This window comes from Ruditapes philippinarum, unplaced genomic scaffold (genome assembly GCF_026571515.1).
Source record: "Ruditapes philippinarum isolate M1 unplaced genomic scaffold, ASM2657151v2 ctg2196_1_1_1_1, whole genome shotgun sequence".
In the NCBI taxonomy this organism is placed as follows: domain Eukaryota; kingdom Metazoa; phylum Mollusca; class Bivalvia; order Venerida; family Veneridae; genus Ruditapes; species Ruditapes philippinarum.
This window is the reverse complement of record NW_026860476.1, coordinates 315,454-338,953: the sequence shown is the minus strand read 5'-3', so window position 1 is coordinate 338,953 and position 23,500 is coordinate 315,454. Positions and strand designations below refer to the sequence as shown.

At 31.7% G+C, this 23,500-nt stretch overlaps 1 protein-coding gene across 1 annotated transcript in view; it reads left to right on the top strand.

Moving 5' to 3' along the window:
- LOC132760239 (H(+)/Cl(-) exchange transporter 7-like) overlaps positions 1–23,500 on the top strand; it is a 94,432-nt gene that overhangs the window by 50,378 nt on the left and 20,554 nt on the right. The window contains exons 8-16 of the mRNA XM_060752177.1: positions 1,870–2,013; positions 2,514–2,603; positions 5,019–5,177; positions 8,480–8,590; positions 11,159–11,213; positions 12,415–12,475; positions 13,137–13,278; positions 15,661–15,754; positions 18,659–18,840. Of these exons, the coding sequence (XP_060608160.1) occupies positions 1,870–2,013; positions 2,514–2,603; positions 5,019–5,177; positions 8,480–8,590; positions 11,159–11,213; positions 12,415–12,475; positions 13,137–13,278; positions 15,661–15,754; positions 18,659–18,840 (1,038 nt within the window). The remainder of the gene's footprint in view (positions 1–1,869; positions 2,014–2,513; positions 2,604–5,018; positions 5,178–8,479; positions 8,591–11,158; positions 11,214–12,414; positions 12,476–13,136; positions 13,279–15,660; positions 15,755–18,658; positions 18,841–23,500) is intronic.

Here is a 23,500-nt window from a genome sequence, read left to right as displayed (position 1 = left end):
CAGATGATGTATGTAATCATTCTGGTAATATTCTCCCATATATCCTATTGCCAAACCATATAACTAATATAATAGATAATGTATGTAATCATTCTTGTAATATTCTCTCATATATCCTGTCGGCAAACCATATATAACTAATATCACAGATGATGTACAGGGCTCCAGATAATTTTTTAGGGCAATGAGTATTTACTCATTGATTTTTTTGTGAATGAGTAAAACTTGAAATCTGAAATTTGACAGGAGTATTTTTACTCCTTAAAATGTATGTAAAAGAGTAAAAGATTTATTATGCTTCCATGTTTATTGTATTATTATACGTGTAATACAAGATATGTCAAAGTCATTTCTTTTGCTTTTTGGACTCTCTTGGTTTATAATCTTGCATTTCCAAACGGCATACGTTTTATCTGAACCTGAGGCATGTTTCTGTTGCTCATACGTGGCAGCGCTAATTATTTCATTAATTATAACCGTCACAATTACTTTTGGGTCGATTTTTTTGCGGCTGAAAATACGAGTCAATCGTTTTAACTTTAGACAGCGACATTGTACCGGTTAATTCCACCACCTTACTATACATACGCTAACAACCGATGATAGTCGGAACTACAGGAAGTAACCGTTAGACGTTGCAAAGCATTCATCCGAAGTTAATTCCACCACCATACTATGCATACGATAACAACCGATGATGGTCGGAAATACAGGAAGTTACCGGTAGACGCTTGCAAAGCGTTCAGGCGAAATTGAAAATAAAATAATCACCGAGTTTACTTTCGGTTACGTTTACGCGAAAGAAATGTTGCTCAATGCGTAACCTGAATTTTGTGTGCGTTTTCATACGCTTAAATTTTGTTTTGAATGCGTAAACGGGTTATTTCCATGCGTAATTTACGCGTATACGCATCTTATCTGGAGCCCTGGATGTATGTAATCATTCTGGTAATATTCTCCCATATATCATATTGTCAAACCATATAACCAATATAATAGATAATGTATGTAATCATTCTTGTAATATTCTCTCATATATCCTGTCAGCAAACCATATATAACTAATATCACAGATGATGTATGTAATCATTCTGGTAATATTCTCCCATATATCCTATTGCCAAACCATATAACTAATATAATAGATAATGTATGTAATCATTCTTGTAATATTCTCTCATATATCCTGTCAGCAAACCATATATAACTAATATCACAGATGATGTATGTAATCATTCTTGTAATATTCTCTCATATATCCTGTCAGCAAACCATATATAACTAATATCACAGATAATGTATGTGATCATTCTGGTAATATTCTCTCATATATCCTATTAGCAAACCATATATAACTAATATCATAGAATGATGTATGTGATCATTCTTGTAATATTCTCTCATATATCCTGTCAGCAAACCATATATAACTAATATCACAGATAATGTATGTGATCATTCTGGTAATATTCTCTCATATATCATGTCAGCAAACTATGTAACTAATATCACAGATAATGTATGTGATCATCCTGGTAATATTCTCCCATATATTCTATCAGCAAACTATATATAACTAATATAGATAATATGTGTGATCATTCTGGTTATAATTTCTCCCATATATCCTGTCAGCAAACTATATATAACTAATATAGATAATATGTGTGATCATTCTGGTTATAATTTCTCCCATATATCCTGTCAGCAAACTATATATAATTAATATAGATAATATGTGTGATCATTCTGGTTATAATTTCTCCCATATATCCTGTCAGCAAACTATATATAACTAATATCATAGATAATGTATGTGATATGTTAAATGAATGCTGGTTTTTATGAGGTCATATTTTATTTTTTCAGCCATTAGCTGCTGGTAGTGGTGTACCATATATAAAATCATATTTGAATGGGGTCAAAATTCCAGGATTGCTCACACTAGAATGTTTTGTTGCAAAGGTTGGAGGTGTTGTTATGTCTATTCTTGGAGGTCTTGCCTGTGGGAAGGTATGTTTTTACATGATTATCTCATACAATGTAAACTTAATTATTTAAGTATATAATTCTAAGAAGACAACTGTTAAAATCCCCAGAATTTCTTTCCTTTTAACTTAGCTTTGACAGTAAAGATTATACATTGTATTAGGTTTTTCAAAATCTTATTATGTTGACCATGATTATAGAGTGTAAGCAAACATTAAAATAGCATCTTATGGCCTTTCTTGATTTACAAAGATTATTTTCCTAATCAGTAGACTAGCTGTTGCCCTGAAAACTCTTTTTATTCTTGAAAGAAAACTATACCGTATATATTTCTAATGTTTCTATGCTGTCATGTGTAAACTCAAAAGTTCTTTCATGAATAGGTTTGAATGCTATATTTTAGCAGGCTTGTATTTCAGAAATGAATAAAAAACAACAAAATTTGTATAATTTAGATATATGCTATCTAGACATACCTCAGATATTGTCATACAGTATAATATGTAGATAATGTTTTATTACAGGAAGGACCTATGGCTCACTCAGGAAGTATTATTGCTGCTGCACTAGCTAAAGGCAGGGTTAGATTATTGTGCAGGAAAAAACGAGCATCAGTAAGTTTTTATGTTCTTACATTTACATTTTTACCGCAACTAATCCAAAAATAGAATATACTCAATATGTCATTAAATCTAATTCTTAGTCGGCTGGTGGAAACAGATTTTACCCATTTCATCTGACCATGGTCTGCACTGTTCACTATTTAGTCAGAAAATGTTTTGAAATTTCCCTTAGAATAATGAATGGTAAAAATTTGCCCAGACTGAAAAATGGTCAAGTCCATATAAGATATATTTTATATATTTTCTTGAGTATTATAGGTATTTACTTAAAACACATGTCTTTATATTGATAGCACAATACGTAAAAGATAAATATTTGAGTGACCATTAACATGCTTTTTTCAAGAGTTGTCTTTGAAGACGAGGTCATTTTTATCATTTTTAGCTCACCTGAGCATGCTCAGGGTGAGCTTTTAGGATCGATGATTGTCCGTCGTCCGTTGTCCGTCCGTCGTCCGTTCACATTTAGTTGTTAACACTCTAGCGGTCACATTTTTGCCTCAATCATCATCAAACTTGGTCAGGATGCTTATCTAGTTGATAGCTCGGATGAGTTCGAACATGGGTCATCTCGGATGAGAAACTAGGTCACAAGAGCTAAAAATAGAAAAACCTTGTTAACACTCTAGAGGTCACATTTTTGCCTCAATCATCATCAAACTTGGTCAGGATGTTTGTCTAGGTGATAGCTCGGATGAGTTCTAACATGGGTCATCTCGGATGAAAAAGTAGGTCACCGGAGCTAAAAATAGAAAAACCTTGTTAACACTCTAGCGGTCACATTTTTGCATCAATCATCATCAAACTTGGTCAGGATGTTTGTCTAGTTGATAGCTCGGATGAGTTCGAACATGGGTCATCTCGGATGAAAAAGTAGGTCACCGAGCTAAAATAGAAAAACCTTGTTAACACTCTAGTTGGTCACATTTTTTGCATCAATCATCATCAAACTTTGGTCAGGATGCTTATCTAGTTGATAGCTGAGATGAGTTCGAACATGGGTCATCTCGGATGAAAAAGTAGGTCACCGGAGCTAAAAATAGAAAAAAACTTGTTAACACTCTAGCAGTCACATTTTTGCATCAGTCATCATCAAACTTGGTCAAGATGCTTGTCTAGTGAAAGCTCGGATGAGTTCGAACATGGGTCATCTCGGATGAAAAACTAGGTCACCAGAGCTAAAAATAGAAAAACCATTGTTAACACTCTAGAGGTCACAATTTTGCCTCAATCATCATCAAACTTGGTCAGGAATGCTTATCTAGTTGATAGCTCGGATGAGTTCGAACATGGGTCATCTCGGATGAGAAACTAGGTCACCGGAGCTAAAAAATAGAAAAACCTTGTTAACACCTAGCGGTCACATTTTTTGCATCAATCATCATCAAACTTGGTCAAAAATGCTTGTCTAGGTGATAGCTCGGATGAGTTTGAACATGGGTCAGCTCGGATGAAAAACTAGGTCACAGGAGCTAAAAATAGAAAAACCTTGTTAACACTCTAGTGGTCACAATTTTGACTCAATTGTCATCAAACTTGGTCAGGAAACTTGTCTTTTAGGTCATTGCTGGGAATAAATCAAACATGGGTCATCTCGGATGAAAACTAGGTCACAGGAGCTAAAAATAGAAAAATCTTGTTAACCCTCTTAACTGTTGTGATCCAAATATTCTGTTCATTCTAACATTCTAGTGGTCACATTTTCAACTCAATTATCATCAAACTTGGTCAGGATGCTTGTCTAGGTAATTGCTTGGAGGAGTTCGAAATCACATGTGAAACTAGGTCACCGGAGCTAAAAATAGAAAAATCTTGTTAACACTCTAGTTGCTACTGTTTTGATCCAAGTATCCTGGAAATTGGTCTAAAAGTTTGTTTTGATGATTTCTAGGTCAAGTTTGAATATGTGTCACCTGGGTAAAAAACTAGGTCGCACTGCTCAAATATGGATAATCCTTGTTAACACTGTAGTGGTCACATTTTTGACTCACCTGTCATGAGACTTGGTCAGAATGCTTGTCTAGGTAATTGTTTGGATGAGTTTGATAAGTCAGGTGAGCGATCTAGGGCCATCATAGCCCTCTTGTTTATATAATATTACCTTAAATCATCTATACTTACAAGTTAGAGAAGTCTCAAAATACTTGATCTTGATTAAAAAAATGCTTACACATCATACATGATAACAAGAGTTCAGGAAAATATTTTAATCAATAATTTTTTGTACTATTTTAAGAATGTATTATTCCTGAAAGATATGTCTATTTATTTAAAGAAATAAAAAAAAAAGTACAATTTTATATGATTTTAACAACCATTATAAGGGAATTCATTTACAATTACAATTTGTAAAGTGTAATAAATTTGAAAGAAATTTAAGATAACAATATTTGACTTGTGTTACAGATATATTCAGGTTTTCGAGATGATCATGAAATCCGAGATTTTGTGTCAGGTGGCGCTGCATCAGGTGTGTCTGCAGCATTTGGGGCACCAGTAGGTGGTACCCTGTTCTCTGTGGAGGAAGCTGCTAGTTTCTGGAGTCAGTCATTGACCTGGAGAGTGGTGAGTTTATTCATACATGTGAACTCTCCCACTTTTAGCGGGAGACTCACACTTTCTGCAGCCATATTTTCAAAGATTTTTTTAAAGTAAGGGGTATTAGAAATCTCCCTCTTTTTGATATCCAAACTTTCTTCTTTGATTATTGTAAATTCTAAAAACTCCCTCTTTTTGAAGAAAAATCTCCCACTTGATCATCGAAAAAAGTTCACATGTATGGTTTATTCTAGAATACAATATGAAAATAGTACATTGTTATTGCTATTAAAATTTGGCACATTATGCCTCAAAAATAAGAATAAATTTTTCAATCTTTAGAAAGGGCACATGTCAGGTTTCTAACATTTCAAAAATGGTTTTAGGGCATGTTAGATGAATATCACCTGAAGAAAGAAGCAGTGATTGTGAAATAATCTGTAGTAAATGTATCAAAATGTAAACAAACCGGTATTTTGACTTTCATACAAAAAACTTAATCACTATAACTGTACTAATTGCCAAAGGGCAACAGAAGCAAAAGATGGTTAAACTGTCCATTTTTAAAAAAAATCAAAAAAAACTTACTACAGTAAAAACTCTGAAAACCGGAATCCTCTGAAAACCGGACCATTTCAAAAGTCCCGTATTTTCTCCTTATATGTTCATTGAAAAAAAATCCTCTGAATTCCGAAAACCGGACGATTTTCTATGGCATCTAATGCTAAACATGCATAAAAAATCCTCTGAAAACCGGACAGCAATTTTAAGTGTCAACTTTGTGTGTATTTTAATGTATATTAAAACATAATCTTATCAGGTGACATGTTCAATGACCAGTTAATTATCACCTTTTTTTATCTATGCAGGTGTGAAAAAACTTGTTAGTGTGTACTAATTTTTTATTGGCAATTAAATTATTGCTCTTTCATTAAAATTGTGCCTTTCCCTGTATAGGTATGATTTTTCTAAATATTTTTTTTACTCTTTGATGTTGATTTAACAGTTTGTAAATTATTTGTATAATCTCTTATATTACACAAATGTTATATTGAAATTAAAAAATAAAATGTGAAAATGTGTACTGTATATTATATATATTTTAATTCATCAAATGTTGCCCAATAATTGGTAAGTGGTGGGGTTTTGTCCACTCTGTAAAATTTAGTGGTGGGGTTATGTCCACTCTATAAAATTTAGTGGTGGGGTTTTGTCCACTCTATAAAATTTTGAGTGGTGGGGTTTTAACTGGTGGGGTTTTGTCCGTCTTCCATTTTTAATGTGTTGTGTTGTTTTTTAAATATAAAATGTCTAAAAGAATTGGGAAATTTTTGTAAAATGATTCCTGCTTTGCTAAATATTTTGATATTTGTTTTGGATATTTATTATATGCAATAATAGTAATACTTTATTCGATTAATTACATATTTCAAAAGCCAATTAAAAAGATATATTTTAGACAATGTGTTGTTTTAGTTTCTGATTTTCTGAATTTGCATAATAAAATTACTTAAGACATTTATTGCTAAAAGAAATTAAAATATGACTTAGACAAAAGTGTTATTAAGTAAATACAAAATGTTTGAACAAAGTCATAGTTCAAACACATCATACTTATCAATTAAAGTATAAAACCTCTGAAAACCGGAATCCTTTGAAAACCGGACTTTTGGTCCAGTCCGGAGAGGGTCCGGTTTTCAGAGTTTTTACTGTAGTAACATTTTGGGAACAATAACAGGAAACCAAAAGTGAAAAGCTTTCGAGAAATAAAAAAAGAGTACAATTCTGAGCATAATAGGTCTGAAATATGAACAAGAAAGGCAAATTTTAATAGCACAAACAATGGTTGATTATTTCAAACGATTTGCCCCTCTCTGCTGTGGGTTCAAAGCTTGCCAGGGACTCTGGATTCTTTCATGTGAGGAAGCTATCCAGCTAGCTTATCCTGAATGTGTTGGTTCTACTTTGGTGCCGTTCAAGCCTGAAATAATGAAGGGTGCCTGAGGTCTTCCTCTTATAAAACTAGAATATTGTCTTATGATTTTTTATACAGTGTTAGTGAGATATAACACCAAAACTTTAAAAAATATTCTTATTTACTGTTCAATATGCTTAAAAGGCAAATCTCGTTCAATTTTTTTGCCAAATAACTAGTCTCCCATTAATTATATAAAAAACAATATTATTTCAGTTTTGAGTTGCAGTTAGTGATTGATTGAAAATGAAAATTTGAAGACATCATAGACGATTATTTACAAAACATGAATTCACATAATGGCAAAAACCTTGAAATAATGATGCAAAACATTCAAAATTGTGCTTTGAATTTTCAATCATGGCTTCAAGGTTTTACTTTTTATACAATCAATTGTAGTTATCTATTTAATTACATAATCTAGTAAGCTATCTAATAGAATTGAGATTGTTGTACTTTTTAGTACTTTTATATTGATTGATTTCCTGCAGCAAATGTAAAATTGGGGGAATATGTCAGCAGTTATTGAGCAAAGTCATGAAAACTTAATAGCAATCCAAATGGTGAAGCTGTGCATCTTTTATTTGATCATGTGTGTGAAGCTTAGATATAGGCTATGACTTTTCTTGTGTACTTAAAGGGAGACACAGGCAAAATTTTAATTTCTTAGTTTGGAATTTTTCATTCATTATTTTGTTAATGTCCTCAAAATAAATACATTAGACAGTCAAAGGAACAAAACTTTTCTCCATATAAAAAATAAATTGGCGGTTTCCTAACTTGACCCGCGTGGGTCAGGTTAGAGCGTTACGATTACACAACAGTTGTCACAGTAAACTCTGGAAACGTTAAAGAACATATCAAATGATTGACTATGACTTGTTTCTATCATACAATATTCACAATATCTGTTAATGTAACTTCCAGGATTGTTCAAGTCACATGACTTGTTTTAAAGCTATTCGGTGATTCTGGTAAATTTAGTTTAATATATATATAGATATATTTTCGCTTCAAACCCAAAATATATGAAATTTATACAGAAATTCATACTGGGACTTTAAAAATGTCATTTTAGCGTGATTTGAGTACATAAGATCATTTTAATATTTTTGTCATTATTTTGCCTGAGTATCCCTTTAATGAAGAGTTGTGTAACTCCTGTGTTGTGGATGAAGGTTTTGGTTGACTAATGAATCTGTTGTTCTTACTAAACCAGAGTAATTCAAACAATATCCTGAGCCAAAACATTTGATGTAACAAAATTTCTATGTTTATATGTTTATTTCAAGTTTATACAATTAACATGAAATATAGGCATAATAATATCAATATGTTTATCTTTTTTTTTCAGTTTTTTGCTGCGATGATAGCTTGTTTCTTCACCAATTTTTTGCTCAGTGCATTTCATGGAACCCCGAACCAGCTGTCAGCTCCTGGTCTTGTTAGATTTAATGTCTTCCCAGTAAGTGATTAATGACTTCTATAAATTCATGTATTATATAGCAGTGGTGTTGAATTCTGTATATGCATTGTTCAAGTAACTGACTTTAAATCACCCCTGTATGAATGAATCCAGTTAAACATGTTTAAGTCAGTCATGTGAGAAAGCTATCTGGTTACGTTACAGAATGTCTTCAGATTTATAATAATAGTGTAGGTATCATTCAAACATTAAAAGCCGAGGATATTAAATAATATTGGTAGAAATAATATCTGCACCTTACAGGGAAGATTACATTTAAACATTCACTGTTAATTATAAAACTTTAATACTGAAGATGATGAAACTCTGCCAGAATTCTCTTGTGAAAGAAAGCTGTAGATTTTGTGAATGAAAGATCTATGGTTTTACTAAGGTACTGGATAAAATAATGAATAGGTGGGAATCCTGAAGTCATCCATCACAAACAAAGCTGACAGGCCTCAACTCATTAAAGTTAAATACAGTGTATCAGTGTAACTTTAAAGTACAATGAAAAACAATCTACTTTAAAGTACAATGAAAAACAATCTACATAGTGAGCAGAGTGATTTATAATTTTACCATGAAAGTAGGGAGGATCAATTCTTCCAAAACCTTTTTTTTAAGTTTCAATACAATCTATGAAAAGCTTGCAGTACAGAAAGTAGAGTATGAATACTTCCAAACCTTTACTATTTAAGTTTTTCTTTTTTAATCCCATATGTGTAAGTGTATTGTGAGCCACTTACCTCTCACCTTTGTTTGTTCAGACCGCACAAGAGACCTTGAATTCTTTCATGTGAGGAAGTTATCCAGCTAGTTAACGGTGTCTGCTTGTGCCTGAAATAAAGCACGGAGGGAAACCTGAGGTTGTCCTCCACCAGTAAAGCTGGAAAGTTGCCATATTACCTCTACTGTGTTCATGAGACTTAAACCCTACCAAAAAAAGTTTATTTATTGGCGTCCGCGCCGAAGCGCGGCGCTCTTATGGAATGAGATCAGATTTTGTGAAAGGGCGACAGCAACTTCTCGAGCCTTTTAGTCGGTCATAATAAAAGCCGAAAATTCCGATCGGTATGAGGGTGCTTGATTATTAAATAAGAATGAAATGTCGCGATATGTTACAATGAATTTTCGCAATGCAAACATTTACAAATGAAATAACCTTTTCCGTCAATAAATCGCGCTCTTCGGGGTTTTTTATTTATATTTTGTAGTACACAGATCGGTTATCATGTCATGGTTATGTTATTGTTGTACATGTATCCTAGAATGATCAGTTGTTGACCTAAATATTCCAAAAACCTATTTATAGATATATCTTTTTATCACTCCTATCGGTAAATGCCGGTCTCTCCCGGTCTATTTTGACCAGGATTACTAGTGACCGGCGAATAGTACCACACGTTTATTGTCCGGTCTCTCCCGGTTTTGGAGTAGATGTTTGATATCGTTACAATTAGAAAAAAAACAACAATAGCATGTTTCATTTTATCTATATGAGATAAAAACAAATAAATATGTACACGGATTTTATATGTAATATAAATCCGTGATATGTACAATAATTGAGAAAAAGGTACATTTTTTATGGTATCAAAAATGACATTATCAACTTTGAAACATTTATTTAATTATTCAATTTGTTTATCCGTGTTTAGTAAAGATGCCGAGGAATTATTCAAAGTTACAAATTAGATTTTATGAATTATTCAATTGATCGATAATTTAAAAAATGATAAAGAAAAATACAATGTACATGTACATGGTTTAAGAATAAACAATATTTTATATATTGAAAGATAAACCATAATTTACTGACTTTTTCCAGTTAAGCTTTGACTTATAATCGTCGGTCAATATGACAATTGAATTCTTAAAATTTATTTTACAATTTTAATAAAAAAGAGTAGTAAAAACTCAGTATTAAAATAGCACACATAAACACAAAAAAGAAAACAATATTCATAAAATTTGTATTTTTTTAAATTAAAATTAATAGATATTACAATTATTGTATAATAAACAATTATGCTCAACATGATCAACATGGTAATATAACCAGTGTCATATTTTTACTAACTTAAAGTGTGAACAGATACCTTAAGGGGTCTTCGCTAATAGCGATAACATGTACATAATAAGGGACAAATGTGTGGTACGTGTTGATCATGCGTGACACATATGGATTATAAATGATTGCATACATGTATATCCGTTGCTATTAATAACCACGATCATAAAGAAATAACAAGTAATATTCTAATCTCTAGCATGCCAATCAAAGTTCATAATGAACAATGTCTTTCGTCCGCTCATTCATAAGTGGTATACATTTCTGGTAGTTTATAAGAATATCTTGTCATCATATGTGTACTAGTTCATCTTCACTTGCTGCATTTCTTGCTTGGACGCCCTTTGATGCTTTGCATCAATGCTTTTCTTGTTATGTTGTAAATTCAGGATTTCCTTAAGTAAAAGAATATTGATTTCCTTCATCAGTTCAGTTTTTATCAAATTTTGTCTTGTATTATCATATTTGAATGGAAGTTTTCTGTTATATTTTAGAATTTAAAGTTTGACTTGATAGAGATTCCTGTATTCCTAGTGATGGCTGTGGTTGGTAAGAAGATTTCTATGTAATGATTTGATTAATGACTTAAATCTACGCAAAAAAAAAATGTATATTGAAAGCATTTACATTTATTGAATTTACAGTCGACTCTTGTTATCTTGAAGTTATCGGGACCGTCCAAAAAATATCGAGATAACGAAATGTCGAGATAAACATATTAGGGTTTGAATAAGGCAGAAACTTATTTTTACAAAATATATGTGCATACCTTATGTCAAAAAAAACTATGATATCGCTATGTTTTGTTTTCATAGGCCTAGTCAATATTTAACAAAGTAACATTAGCAGATGTTTACCAGCGGAAATACAGGTGTCTGTGATAAAAACACATAGTGAGGTTTACTCAGTAATACGCCAATATAGTGAAAAACATTGTTTTCAGAGTGGTTGATCCAGATATCCTCCCGAGTTAGTTGTCGGGCTCTTCTCGATTGTCGACCGCTGATTAATTTGGTGATGATGTTAGGAAACAATGATGCAACAATAGCGTTTCTATACTTTCACTTATTCATTTACATTTAAAGTCATAAATGAATTGAATACAGTGTTCGAATATTTATAAAAGAACGTAAAATTCACTCATTTTGTAGCATAAGTCAAATACAACACGCTAAATAATTAACTTTTATAAAAGCTGCTAAACCTGTTATAAACATAATCATCATTATGACAAGCACTATTGAGCAATTATCGTTCTAGTTTGTGGGTTTTTCACCACGTCTGCAAAGGAAAACTATCAAAGTCGAGATAAACAAAGGATATAGTGTGAAAATAACTGTTGGGGCTGAAATTTTACATCGAGATACTGAAAATATCGAAATAAAAATATCGAGATAAACAAATACTTTCAATATAGATAAAGAAGGAAGAAAATCGGGACTTTCAAAATTTCATCGAGATAACGAAATATCGAGAAAAGCGATGTCGAGATAACGATAGTTGACTGTATTAAATAATTATAAATTATAAGAAATGACAAAGAGATGTAATATATTTTTTTAAATCAAAAATATGTTAGACTGGTTTACAACATGAACTATTGATGAGAGAAATAAGATGTCCCTGTTATTTTGTTCTGAACGAATTTTATAAAACAGTATATAGTGTATCTAAGTTCAATAATGGAAAAAAAAAACAACACACAACATAACTAAGACAGTTTGAAAACATGTTGACTTGTGTATTACAGGTGGTCTTATTGGTGCTGCTTTTGTTGTGCTCAACTACAAATTGACTGTGTTTAGATATAGGTAGGTTATATGTCTTTTTAATACTTCAAATGTTCATTTCTTGATCAGGACTTTGTAATGCACAATTACAGATTGATATATGTTTAGATATTGATCAGTGCATTATCTAGCTTTTCTACATATAAAAATGTTTAAATACTGTTCTGTGTACCGTACTTGAGGTGCTAAGGTACAGATGGACTTGTGTTTAGGTACTGACTTACCTGGAATAAATTATTGCGCATGAGCATTCAAACTGGAATTCCCCAGGTGTTGCTTACTTTAAAATGTAGAAAGTACTATGAATTGTCTTTAAATATTTACATGTTTAAATATTGGAATGTACATTTTACAACCACTGAAATGTTTATCTTGATGATGTTAATCACAATAGTTATCACAAACTATATATTGGGGGCTTCAGACAATCAGGAAGGTATTGACACTTATTCAATTATTTGTTTCTATTGGTATATATCTTTCAGTACATTGAATAATGAATGGTTGATACCATTATAAGAATATTTTTAAGCAACAGTTTCATATGACTCATGTAGTGCTTATTCTACATAAACAGACAGCAATAACTTGCAATATAAATATTAAGCCAGCGTCAGGCTATCTCTATATAACTATGGTCCTAATTGCTTTATATAAAAATAACAAATTATATTTTTGCTAGATATATCAAACTGAAATGGTTGAAGGTTGCAGAAGCAGGTCTTGTAGCTGCTGTGACAGGACTTGCATCTTTTCTTATGATCATCAGTATCAACTCATGTACCAATAAAACACCTTATGATGAAAGTTCCATAGTTTCACAGGTAAATATAGAGTAAATTCATGTACCAATAAAATACCTTATGATGAAAGTTCCATAGTTTCACAGGTAAATATAGAGTAAATTCATGTACCAATAAAACACCTTATGATGAAAGTTCCATAGTTTTACAGGTAAATATAGAGTTTATTCATGCACCAATAAAACACCTTATGATGAAAGTTCCATAGTTTCACAGGTAAATATAGAGTAAATTCATGTACCAATAAAACATCTTATGATGAAAGTTCCATAGTTTCACAGGTAAATATAGAGTAAATTCATGCACCAATAAAACACCTTATGATGAAAGTTCCATAGTTTCACAGGTAAATATAGAGTTTATTCATGCACCAATAAAAAATCTTATGATGAAAGTTCCATAGTTTCACTGGTAAATATACCGCCTCCGTGGTCGAGGGGTTAGAGTCGATGACTTCTAATCCAGTTACCTCTCTGGCGTGTGTTCGATCCCCGGGAGATGCTTTGGTAGTTTAGCACGGAGGAAGGTAGTCTTGTACTGGTGTAACTCTCCAGGAACGATGGTTAGAACTACCCGCCTATATGACTGAAATACTGTTGGGAAAAGGCGTAAAATGATGAAACAAACAAACAAAACACTGGTAAATATAGAGTTTATTCATGCACCAATAAAACATCTTATGATGAAAGTTCCATAGTTTCACAGGTAAATATAGAGTAAATTCATGTACCAATAAAACACCTTATGATGAAAGCTCCATAGTTTTACAGGTAAATATAGAGTTTATTCATGTACCAATAAAACATCTTATGATGAAAGTTCCATAGTTTTACAGGTAAATATAGAGTTTATTCATGTACCAGTAAAACATCTTATGATGAAATTTCTAAGTTTCACGTGTAAATATTGAGTAAATTCATGTACAAATAAAACACCTTATGATGAAAGTTCCATAGTTTCACAGGTAAATATAGAATAAATTCATGTACCAATAAAACACCTTATGATGAAAGTTCCATAGTTTCACAGGTAAATATAGAATAAATTCATGTACCAATAAAACACCTTATGATGAAAGTTCCATAGTTTCACAGGTAAATATAGAGTAAATTCATGTACCAATAAAACATCTTATGATGAAAGTTCCATCGTTAAACAGGTAAATATAGAATAAATTCATGTACCAATAAAACACCTTATGATGAAAGTTCCATAGTTTCTCAGGTAATTATAGAGTTTATTCATGTACCAATAAAAAACATCATATGACGAAAGTTCCATAGTTTCAGAGGTAAATATAGAGTTTATTCATGCACCAATAAAACACCTTATGATTAAAGTTCCAAAGTTTCTCTGGTAATTATAGAGTTTATTCATGTACCAATAAAACACCTTATGATTAAAGTTCCATAGTTTCTCTGGTAAATATTGAGTTTATTCATGCACCAATAAAACACCTTATGATTAAAGTTCCATAGTTTCTCTGGTAATTATAGAGTTTATTCATGCACCAATAAAACACCTTATGATGAAAGTTCCATAGTTTCTCTGGTAATTATAGAGTTTATTCATGCACCAATAAAACACCTTATGATTAAAGTTCCATAGTTTCTCTGGTAATTATAGAGTTTATTCATGTACAAATAAAACACCTTATGATGAAAGTTCCATAGTTTCTCTGGTAAATATAGAGTTTATTCATGTACCAGTAAAACACCTTATGATGAAAGTTCCATAGTTAAACAGGTAAATATAGAGTTTATTCATGTACCAGTAAAACACCTTATGATGAAAGTTCCATAGTTTCACAGGTAAATATAGAGTTTATTCATGTACCAGTTAACATTGTATGATAAAAGCTGTAGAGTTTCACAGGATATATATAGAATAAACTTTTGTACCAGAAAATTGCTTACAATAAAAACAACATAGTTTCACTGTAAATGTAGATCCAATTTTTAAATGAACCAATAAACACCTTATAAAAAAAGCTGTAGTGTTCATAGTTTAATGTAAATTAGACTAGGGTTACTAGTGAAACCATGTATGATGAAAGCTAGTTTTAAATGTAGTATGAAACTGGGGGAACCTGAGTGCTAATCCCTAATGATGAAAGTTCCATCATATAAACAACCTTGGTTTGGTCCATTACATGTGTCGTAAAAGGTTAATTTTAGTTAGACAAAATATAAATAAAATCACTCACCTTTTTACACGATTTAAATATCCTCACCAAAATAAATCAGAGGTGTCTTTTCTTAAGGCAATAAACAATTATTCTAAGATCTTATATAACAGTTTATCGACTATGAAATTACAGATTTCCCTTTCTGTTTGGAGATTTTAATCTACAATGTTTGTACTTTATAAATTCATACATTAAAGATTTATACATCATTTTAGATGCATTGTCCTGAGGGTGAAAGACATTCCTTATCAACAATATTCCTAGCTACCCCTGAAGGTTGCCTCAAGGCTTTGTTACATGATCCATTTGGTAAGATTGCTGGTTTACTTTTACTATTAATACATATGTAACATAGCTTTACTAATGATTATTTCATTTAATGCAATAGTGGCTGAGTCAGTTATTAACATTAAGTCTTGGTCAGTTCAGTGTGGAAATGACAATCTAAGAGAGTAAACAGTTAAGTTTTGCACTTATATTCTTAGAATTTAGTGTATTATTATTATATGATGGTTGGAAAATCTTCATTGCAGTCCACTTGGATTTGATTTAATTAATATTATTTTGATAATGTTAATTTTGAAGTTATCTCCTAACATTTAATTTCTTTCACAAATATCCCCTTCTTTTGATTAAAATTTTCATTTTCAATACTATATTCCTAGAAAAGATTTCGCGCAATTTAAGTTAGCGCTTTTTCGCAGTAGGCATGATTCCGCGAATCTTTATAGCCGCGAAAATGTCACATATAACAAAGTCGCGAACATTTCTAGCTTCAACCAAATAAAAACATAAACATGCAGAATATTTATTATAATCTACTTACACAAAAAACATATTAACACAGGTTCTATAGAAATGTGTAAAGAATTATGTATGTATGTTACAGATACCAATTTGAACCCTGAAAAAAATGTCAATTATTAGTAATTATGCTTATTGACTATTTGCTAGTTACGGCGTATACAAAAGCATTTACAGTTTGCGTACATTGAATGACTTTGATTATTTTTTGCTTGAAGAAAATGTAATCCTTTGTTAACAGTACAATAGCGATCAAGTGCTACATTATGTTATATACAGCTGTTTTGTTGTTATAATGAAAGCGATGTACAGTCCGATACTGTGAAAACAATAACATATCGACATTTTGAAGATAAAGTCAGTTTTGATTTAAATGAAAAGAAAAGCTAACTGGTCTGACTAAATCTTACTTAATCAGATAGTGAAAAAGGTAAGGAAATAAGTAAAAAGTGTTCACTGAATAACTGTCCGTGTTTGACTAGTCAAATGATAAAAAAGGTATCGAGTAATGTAGCGCTTTAGGCGCGACTTGTCAAAAAAAAAAGTGAAAGAATTAAAGTACCCAACAGGCAAGGTCATACACCAAAAATGTAGTCTCCAAAAACTGTAATTTAGACAGTAGCGACTTAGTATTCGCGGAATTTGTGGTGACTACACAAATCCGCGAAAATTTGTCTCGGCGAAAACGCGACGTTGTGAAACATGAAATATTGTATCCGCGAACATTTCTAGGAATACAGTACATTGTAAATTTAAAAGTATTTTGATATCACTTTACTGAGAAAGTGCAGTCAACAGTCTAGTCATACTGTATTCTTTACATTTATTGCAAGAGTTCTGCCATTTTATTACCTCTGATACTTCAAAGGTCTATCAACCACAATAAAATATTTCCATCTGTATTTTTTGTCTTGCATATATTTATTCCTGCAATAAACTGTATCATAAAACAAATTATGTGATGTATCAAGAGAAGGCAGAGTGAAGGTATTGCACTTCAATAAATTGTTTAGGTTAAAAGTAGTAGGACTTGTGCCAGTAAATTTCAGACAATTGTAGCTTTTTAGCTCACCTGTGCATTATGTGCTCAGAAATGAGATTTTGTTATGGCAATATGTCGGTTGTTCATTGTCTTTCATTATCCACAACATCTGGAGGTCACTTGATTTATATAGACTTGTAAAAAAAAATACATTTGAGTGTCCTTGTGTGAAACTAAATTGCCCAGTTCTTAGATATTTTGCATGTGGCATTGTCTAGATGACTAATAGAAGAGGGTGTATAAATCATGCCCTGGGGTCAAATATGGTCACTTATTTTACACCCTAGTTACACAGTCGTTGGTGATTGATTGGTAGTTTATTTAGACAAATTATTGAGTGAACTGATGACAACATATCTAACACTGATATCACCTATAGGTCACCTGTTTTCCACTGATCAACTGCAGGGGGTCACTTCATATAGACTTATAATATTGTAAACATCATGACAAAATCATAAAATCGCCTTCTCTTAAACTATAATATCAGAACTATAGCTATTTAACATGATGCATTATCTTGTTGACCTCTACAAAAGCTGTTTAAACAATACTCCTGCATTAAAATTTGGACCTGCCTTTCGGGTCAATTAGTTTCTACAGGAAAACACATTCTAAACTCTTTTTGTTGAAAATTACAGTGCCTACAGCTATGTAGCATAACCTTGTAATCTTCTACAAAAATTTCGTAGAGCATGCACTAAGATAAGAATTGGCCCCGTGGTCACTTAGTTTTGATAGAGTAAATACAATTAAATCTTGTGAAAAAAAAATCTACAATGCCCAGAGTTAAGATTTTGACATTTTTTTTTAATTCTATTTAATTACCAACTTGTGCATTTAAGAAATGTGTTTATTTCTAGCAATGAATCTCATGAGAGCAATCTGGAGCCACCATGGCATTCTTGTTTTTTGTTTATTTAAAATTTGAAAAGTGATAAAACATAGTTACACTTCTTTGTCTGGTTTTAAGTTTTTCCTCCCTGGCATAAAGTTTCTCTCAAGAATTAAAGTTCCAAGTTTTTATCATTTTAATTTGTAAACATTTCTGCTATAGCGTCTGCACTGTCAGACACAAGTTGTTCTTTATGAGAGATTCGTTTCCCCAGATCAATGCTTGAACTGTATATTTATTGTACTGTACTATTGTTTTATAACAGAGGAAATCTTTGTTTGAATCAAATAACAATTGTTTGAATCAAATTACAAACTGCATTGAATTATTTATATACATGTATCAATTTATTTCAAATAACTTTTTCAGCACAAAAATTGAGTACTTTGATATAAAAAATATATCTGCCTTCTCAGTATAATTATCATAATTATAGAGGTATCATAGTGAAAATAATGTTTTATTTTTCCAGGTTCATTTAGTGCTTTAACGCTGGTGATATTTGTTGTTGTATTTTTCTTCCTGGCTGTATGGACGTACGGTCTGAGTGTATCCAGTGGTGTTTTCATACCATCGTTAGTTATCGGCGCCACCTGGGGACGACTGTTTGGTATTGCGGTTGTCAACTTGTTTCCAGGGGACAGGGAGCATTATGTAAATATCTTTAGCTCTTACTTACTGCACACCTGAGTTAAGGAAGCCAATCAAAAATCAGCTAGTATTACAAAGATTTTATTTCATTATTATTTCAAACTTTATTCCAAGTATAATTGTAATTCCAAAAATACATTTTAATAGAAAGAAAAACAATTTCCAAATAAAGAAACATGATGCGTATTTGAACCAACGCTTAAATTATTTAAATACTTTAAATATCAGTACACTTATAATTAAGAATAGTCATCTAGGTCTCCTTAATTTGCATCACTATTTTTATATGAATTTTGATATAATCGTTATTTGTACATTTTAATTTGATTTTGACAACTACTTCTTTTTATGCCACCGCAGCATCTGCGATGCGGTGGCATATAGCGATTCACCTGTTTGTATGTATGTTTGTGTGTTATATAGATTATATAGTGAACTTAAAAAATCTTCTTGTGAAAAACCACTAGTCCAATTTCAACCAAACTTGGCAGGATTGATCTTTGGGTGAAGGGCTTCCAAAGTTGTTCAAAGAATTTCATTCCATGCAGAAATCTGGTTGCCATGGCAACCAAAAGGAATTATAAGAATAAAATTAAAAAATCTTCTTGTAAAGACCCAAAAGGCCTAGAGCTTAGATATTTTGCATAAGACCTCTACCAAGATTGTTCAAATTATAGCCCTAGGGTCAAAATCGGCCCTTCCCCGGGGTCATTGATTTTCACTATATGTACATATAGTAAAAACCTAAAATACCTTCTTGTAAAGACCCAAATAGCCTAGAGCTTAAATATTTTGCATAAGGCATTGTGTGGTAGACCTCTACCGAGATTGTTCAAATTATAGCCCTGGGGTCAAAATCGGCCCTGCCCCGGGGGTCATTGATTTTCACTATATGTATATAGTAAAAACTTATAGTAAAAACTTTAAAAAAATTTCTTCTAGCAATTGACAAATGCTAGAGGTTAGATATTTTGCATGAAACATTGTGTAGTGAACCTCTAGCAAGATTGTTAAAATTATAGCCCTGGGGTCAAAATTGCCCCGGCCCCGGGGGTCATTGATTTTCAATATATACATATAGTAAAAAATAAAAAAATCTTATTGTCTGAAATTAGGTACAAGGCTTCAAAAATTTAAACTACCTTCTTGTAAAGACCCAAAAGGCCTAGAGCTTCGGTATTAATGCGGTGGCATAGCATTTTTCTCAAATGCAATCTTGTTTTTTATTTATTCGATGGAAACTAGAATTAGAAATGTAATGTGTAGAATAATTACTTTAGCTATTCTCTTTCATAACATGCATCCTATTTTATACTTTACTAGCCAATTTTCCTTCGGTATAACTTTTTTTCTGAAATTATGTTGTCTCTGTTTTTAGTGAAAGGAGCCTTTTAGTCGTGATGATTAAATCAAACCAAGTGTGTAATCTTAATTTTCCCAAATAAATTTTTATCATGATAAAAAATGCTTTAGATAAAAGTTTAAGTTTGAAATGTCAGTTACACATGTACTTGATAGTTGTGCACTATCTGAAATTAATTTTCTTCATAGGCAGTTATATATATATATATATTTTTTTGTGCTTAATAAGTTTTGTTATTTCCATGAATTGGTGTTTAAAACCACCTTTTATTTAAATCATATTGTATTGAGAGCCACTTTTTAAGGCCATATATGGCCATAATTTGTCACTATTTGTCAGTATTTTCAATTTCACTTTCAGTCAATTATAAAATTACTTGACTGTAAAAATGAACAATCTACAAGATTCACGGTGCATATCCATATCGGTACCCTCTTTGCGAAATCTGCTGAAACGGTACCCTCTCTGAACATGCACAGGTCATTCTCTGCTAAAAACAAACCAGCGATGGATACCAATCCAGTAAAATTTCATTGTAATAAGGAAAGGAGGTATGTAACGTAGAAAAGATGTATACCACGGAACACTAGGATGTTTAATTGATGTGCTGATTTGTCATGTCCCCGATTTTCATGTACTGCAACTTAACAATAAGCTACAAAAAATCGACATGTCTTGCTTCGCCCATCACCTCGACATATTTTTCGGGCTGAAATGAACCTATGGCTTGATTATATATGCATCAAACATATTTAATATGTTCATATACATATCATCTTCGGACAAATGGCAGTATATTGTCAAAAATAAATGTAAAATTCATAAAAACACCCTACTTTCGGTTTTGCAGCGGCACGGGCTACCTCTCTTCATTTGAATTTTTATATTACAGGTACCCTCTCATTTTTTAACACATGGGTACCCTCAAAGCACGACATATGCTTTTATTTGCGTTAATCGTTAAGTATGTAATATTTACATAAAAGTAAAAAGTATTACATACACACTTAACGGATAACGCAAATAAAAGTATATGTCGTGATTTGAGGGTTCCTATGTGTTCAATAATGAGAGGGTACCTGTGATATAAAAATTCAAATGAAGAGAGGTAGCCCGTGCCGCTGCAAAACCGAAAGTAGGGTGTTTTTATGAATCTTATATTTATTTTTGACAATATACTGCCATTTGTCCGAAGATGATATGTAAATGAACATATTAAATATGTTTGATGCATATATAATCAAGCCATAGGTTCATTTCAGCCCGAAAAATATGTCGAGGTGATGGGCGAAGCAAGACATGTCGATTTTTTGTAGCTTATTGTGAAGTTGCAGTACATAAAAATCGGGCACATGACAAATCAGCACATAAATAAAACATCCTAGTGTTCCATGGTATACATCTTTTCTACGTGACATACCTCCTTTCCTTATTACAATGAAATTTTACTGGATTGGTATCCGTCGCTGGTTTGTTTTTAGCAGAGAATGACCTGTGCATGTTCAGAGAGGGTACCGTTTCAGCAGATTTCGCAAAGAGGGTACCGATATGGATATGCACCGTGAGATTAACACTGTTTACTTAATACTGTAATTATCTTTAGGGGCTTAGATTTCTCCCTCTGAAGTTAATACTATTATTGTAAGAGTTTCAATTGAATAAAAAATTTGCATAGAATTAATGGATGATATATCAAATTTATTAATTATCAGTTTTAGTCTTTGAAAAAAAAAGTTTTAGTTTACAATGATATTATCAGCAAGTTTCTTTAGAAATAATATTATCTGAAATATCCTTGAAATGTAGGAGACACAATTCTGTAAATAATGTTTACATAATAAAAGATGCAGAATCAAAAGAAGTGTAAATTAAGGTTTGAAATCAGAGTTTATCAAACAACTGATACAACTTGTAACAAGCTAATAATCCTGGCTTCTGATGTTTACAATACTCTTATGTCTAGACAGATAGATTAAAGAAAAGTTTATTTAATGTAATTTAAATATTTGTCTGAAGTTCAGATAGTTCTCTTAAAAATAATACTCAGAAGTTAATAAAGAAATTTAATTTTCAACAAATGAAGTCAGCAAATACATGTATACAGACAGACATTTTGTATCCACTTCACTAAAAGAATGCAAATAAATATATATAAAAAAGGGAGATCTTGCAAAGGCATTTCTTTCAGCTCACCTGAGCACAAAGTGTTGAAACATGAGCTTTTATCAACTGAGCATTTATTAAACAGCATCTCCTCATCTTAAATGTTGATTTTTACCAAACTTCACAAGAATAATCCTTAGTTGATCTTGTACCAATGTGATAAAATGGTTCCATTATGATGCATAAAGCTAAAAATTATTTGGGCCCACCCCAGGGGTCTCTTAGTTTATTTAGACTTGTATAGGAAAAGGCATTTTAATCTTTTTATGTGAAACAATTGGCATTTAGCATTGCGTGGTGGATTTGGACAATGGTTGTCTGAATCATGCCCCTCCCCCGGGTCACTTATTAGATTGACTATTATATCACACAGACTTTAAAAACCTTTCTCTAGAGCTTAGATGTTTGGTCTGTAGCAACACTTTGTGGTCCTAAACAAAAGTTTTATTTATCATAGTTTTTTTTAATCCTTTGTTTTTCATGTGTCAATAAGTGATGCCCCTTTTAAAATCTGATAATGATCCTTTTAAATAATGATCCTTTTAAAACCTTGTATTCCATTTTCAGTTTAGTAATGATCCTTTTAAAACCTTGATTTTTCATGTGTCTGATAAATAATGCTCCTTTTAAAACCTTGATTTTTACATGTGTCAGATAAATAATGCTCCTTTTAAAACCTTGATTTTTACATGTGTCAGATAAATAATGCTCCTTTTAAAACCTTGATGTTTACATGTGTCAGATAAATAATGATCCTTTTAAAACCTTGATTTTTCATGTGTCTGATAAATAATGCTCCTTTTAAAACCATGATTTTTACATGTGTCAGATAAATAATGATCCTTTTAAAACCATGATTTTTACATGTGTCAGATAAATAATGATCCTTTTAAAACCATGATTTTTACATGTGTCAGATAAATAATGATCCTTTTAAAACCATGATTTTTACATGTGTCAGATAAATAATGATCCTTTTAAAACCATGATTTTTACATGTGTCAGATAAATAATGATCCTTTTAAAACCATGATTTTTACATGTGTCAGATAAATAATGATCCTTTTAAAACCTTGAATTTTCCCTGTGTCAGTTTAGTAATGTCCCTTTTAAAACCTTGATATTTTTTATCAGCAT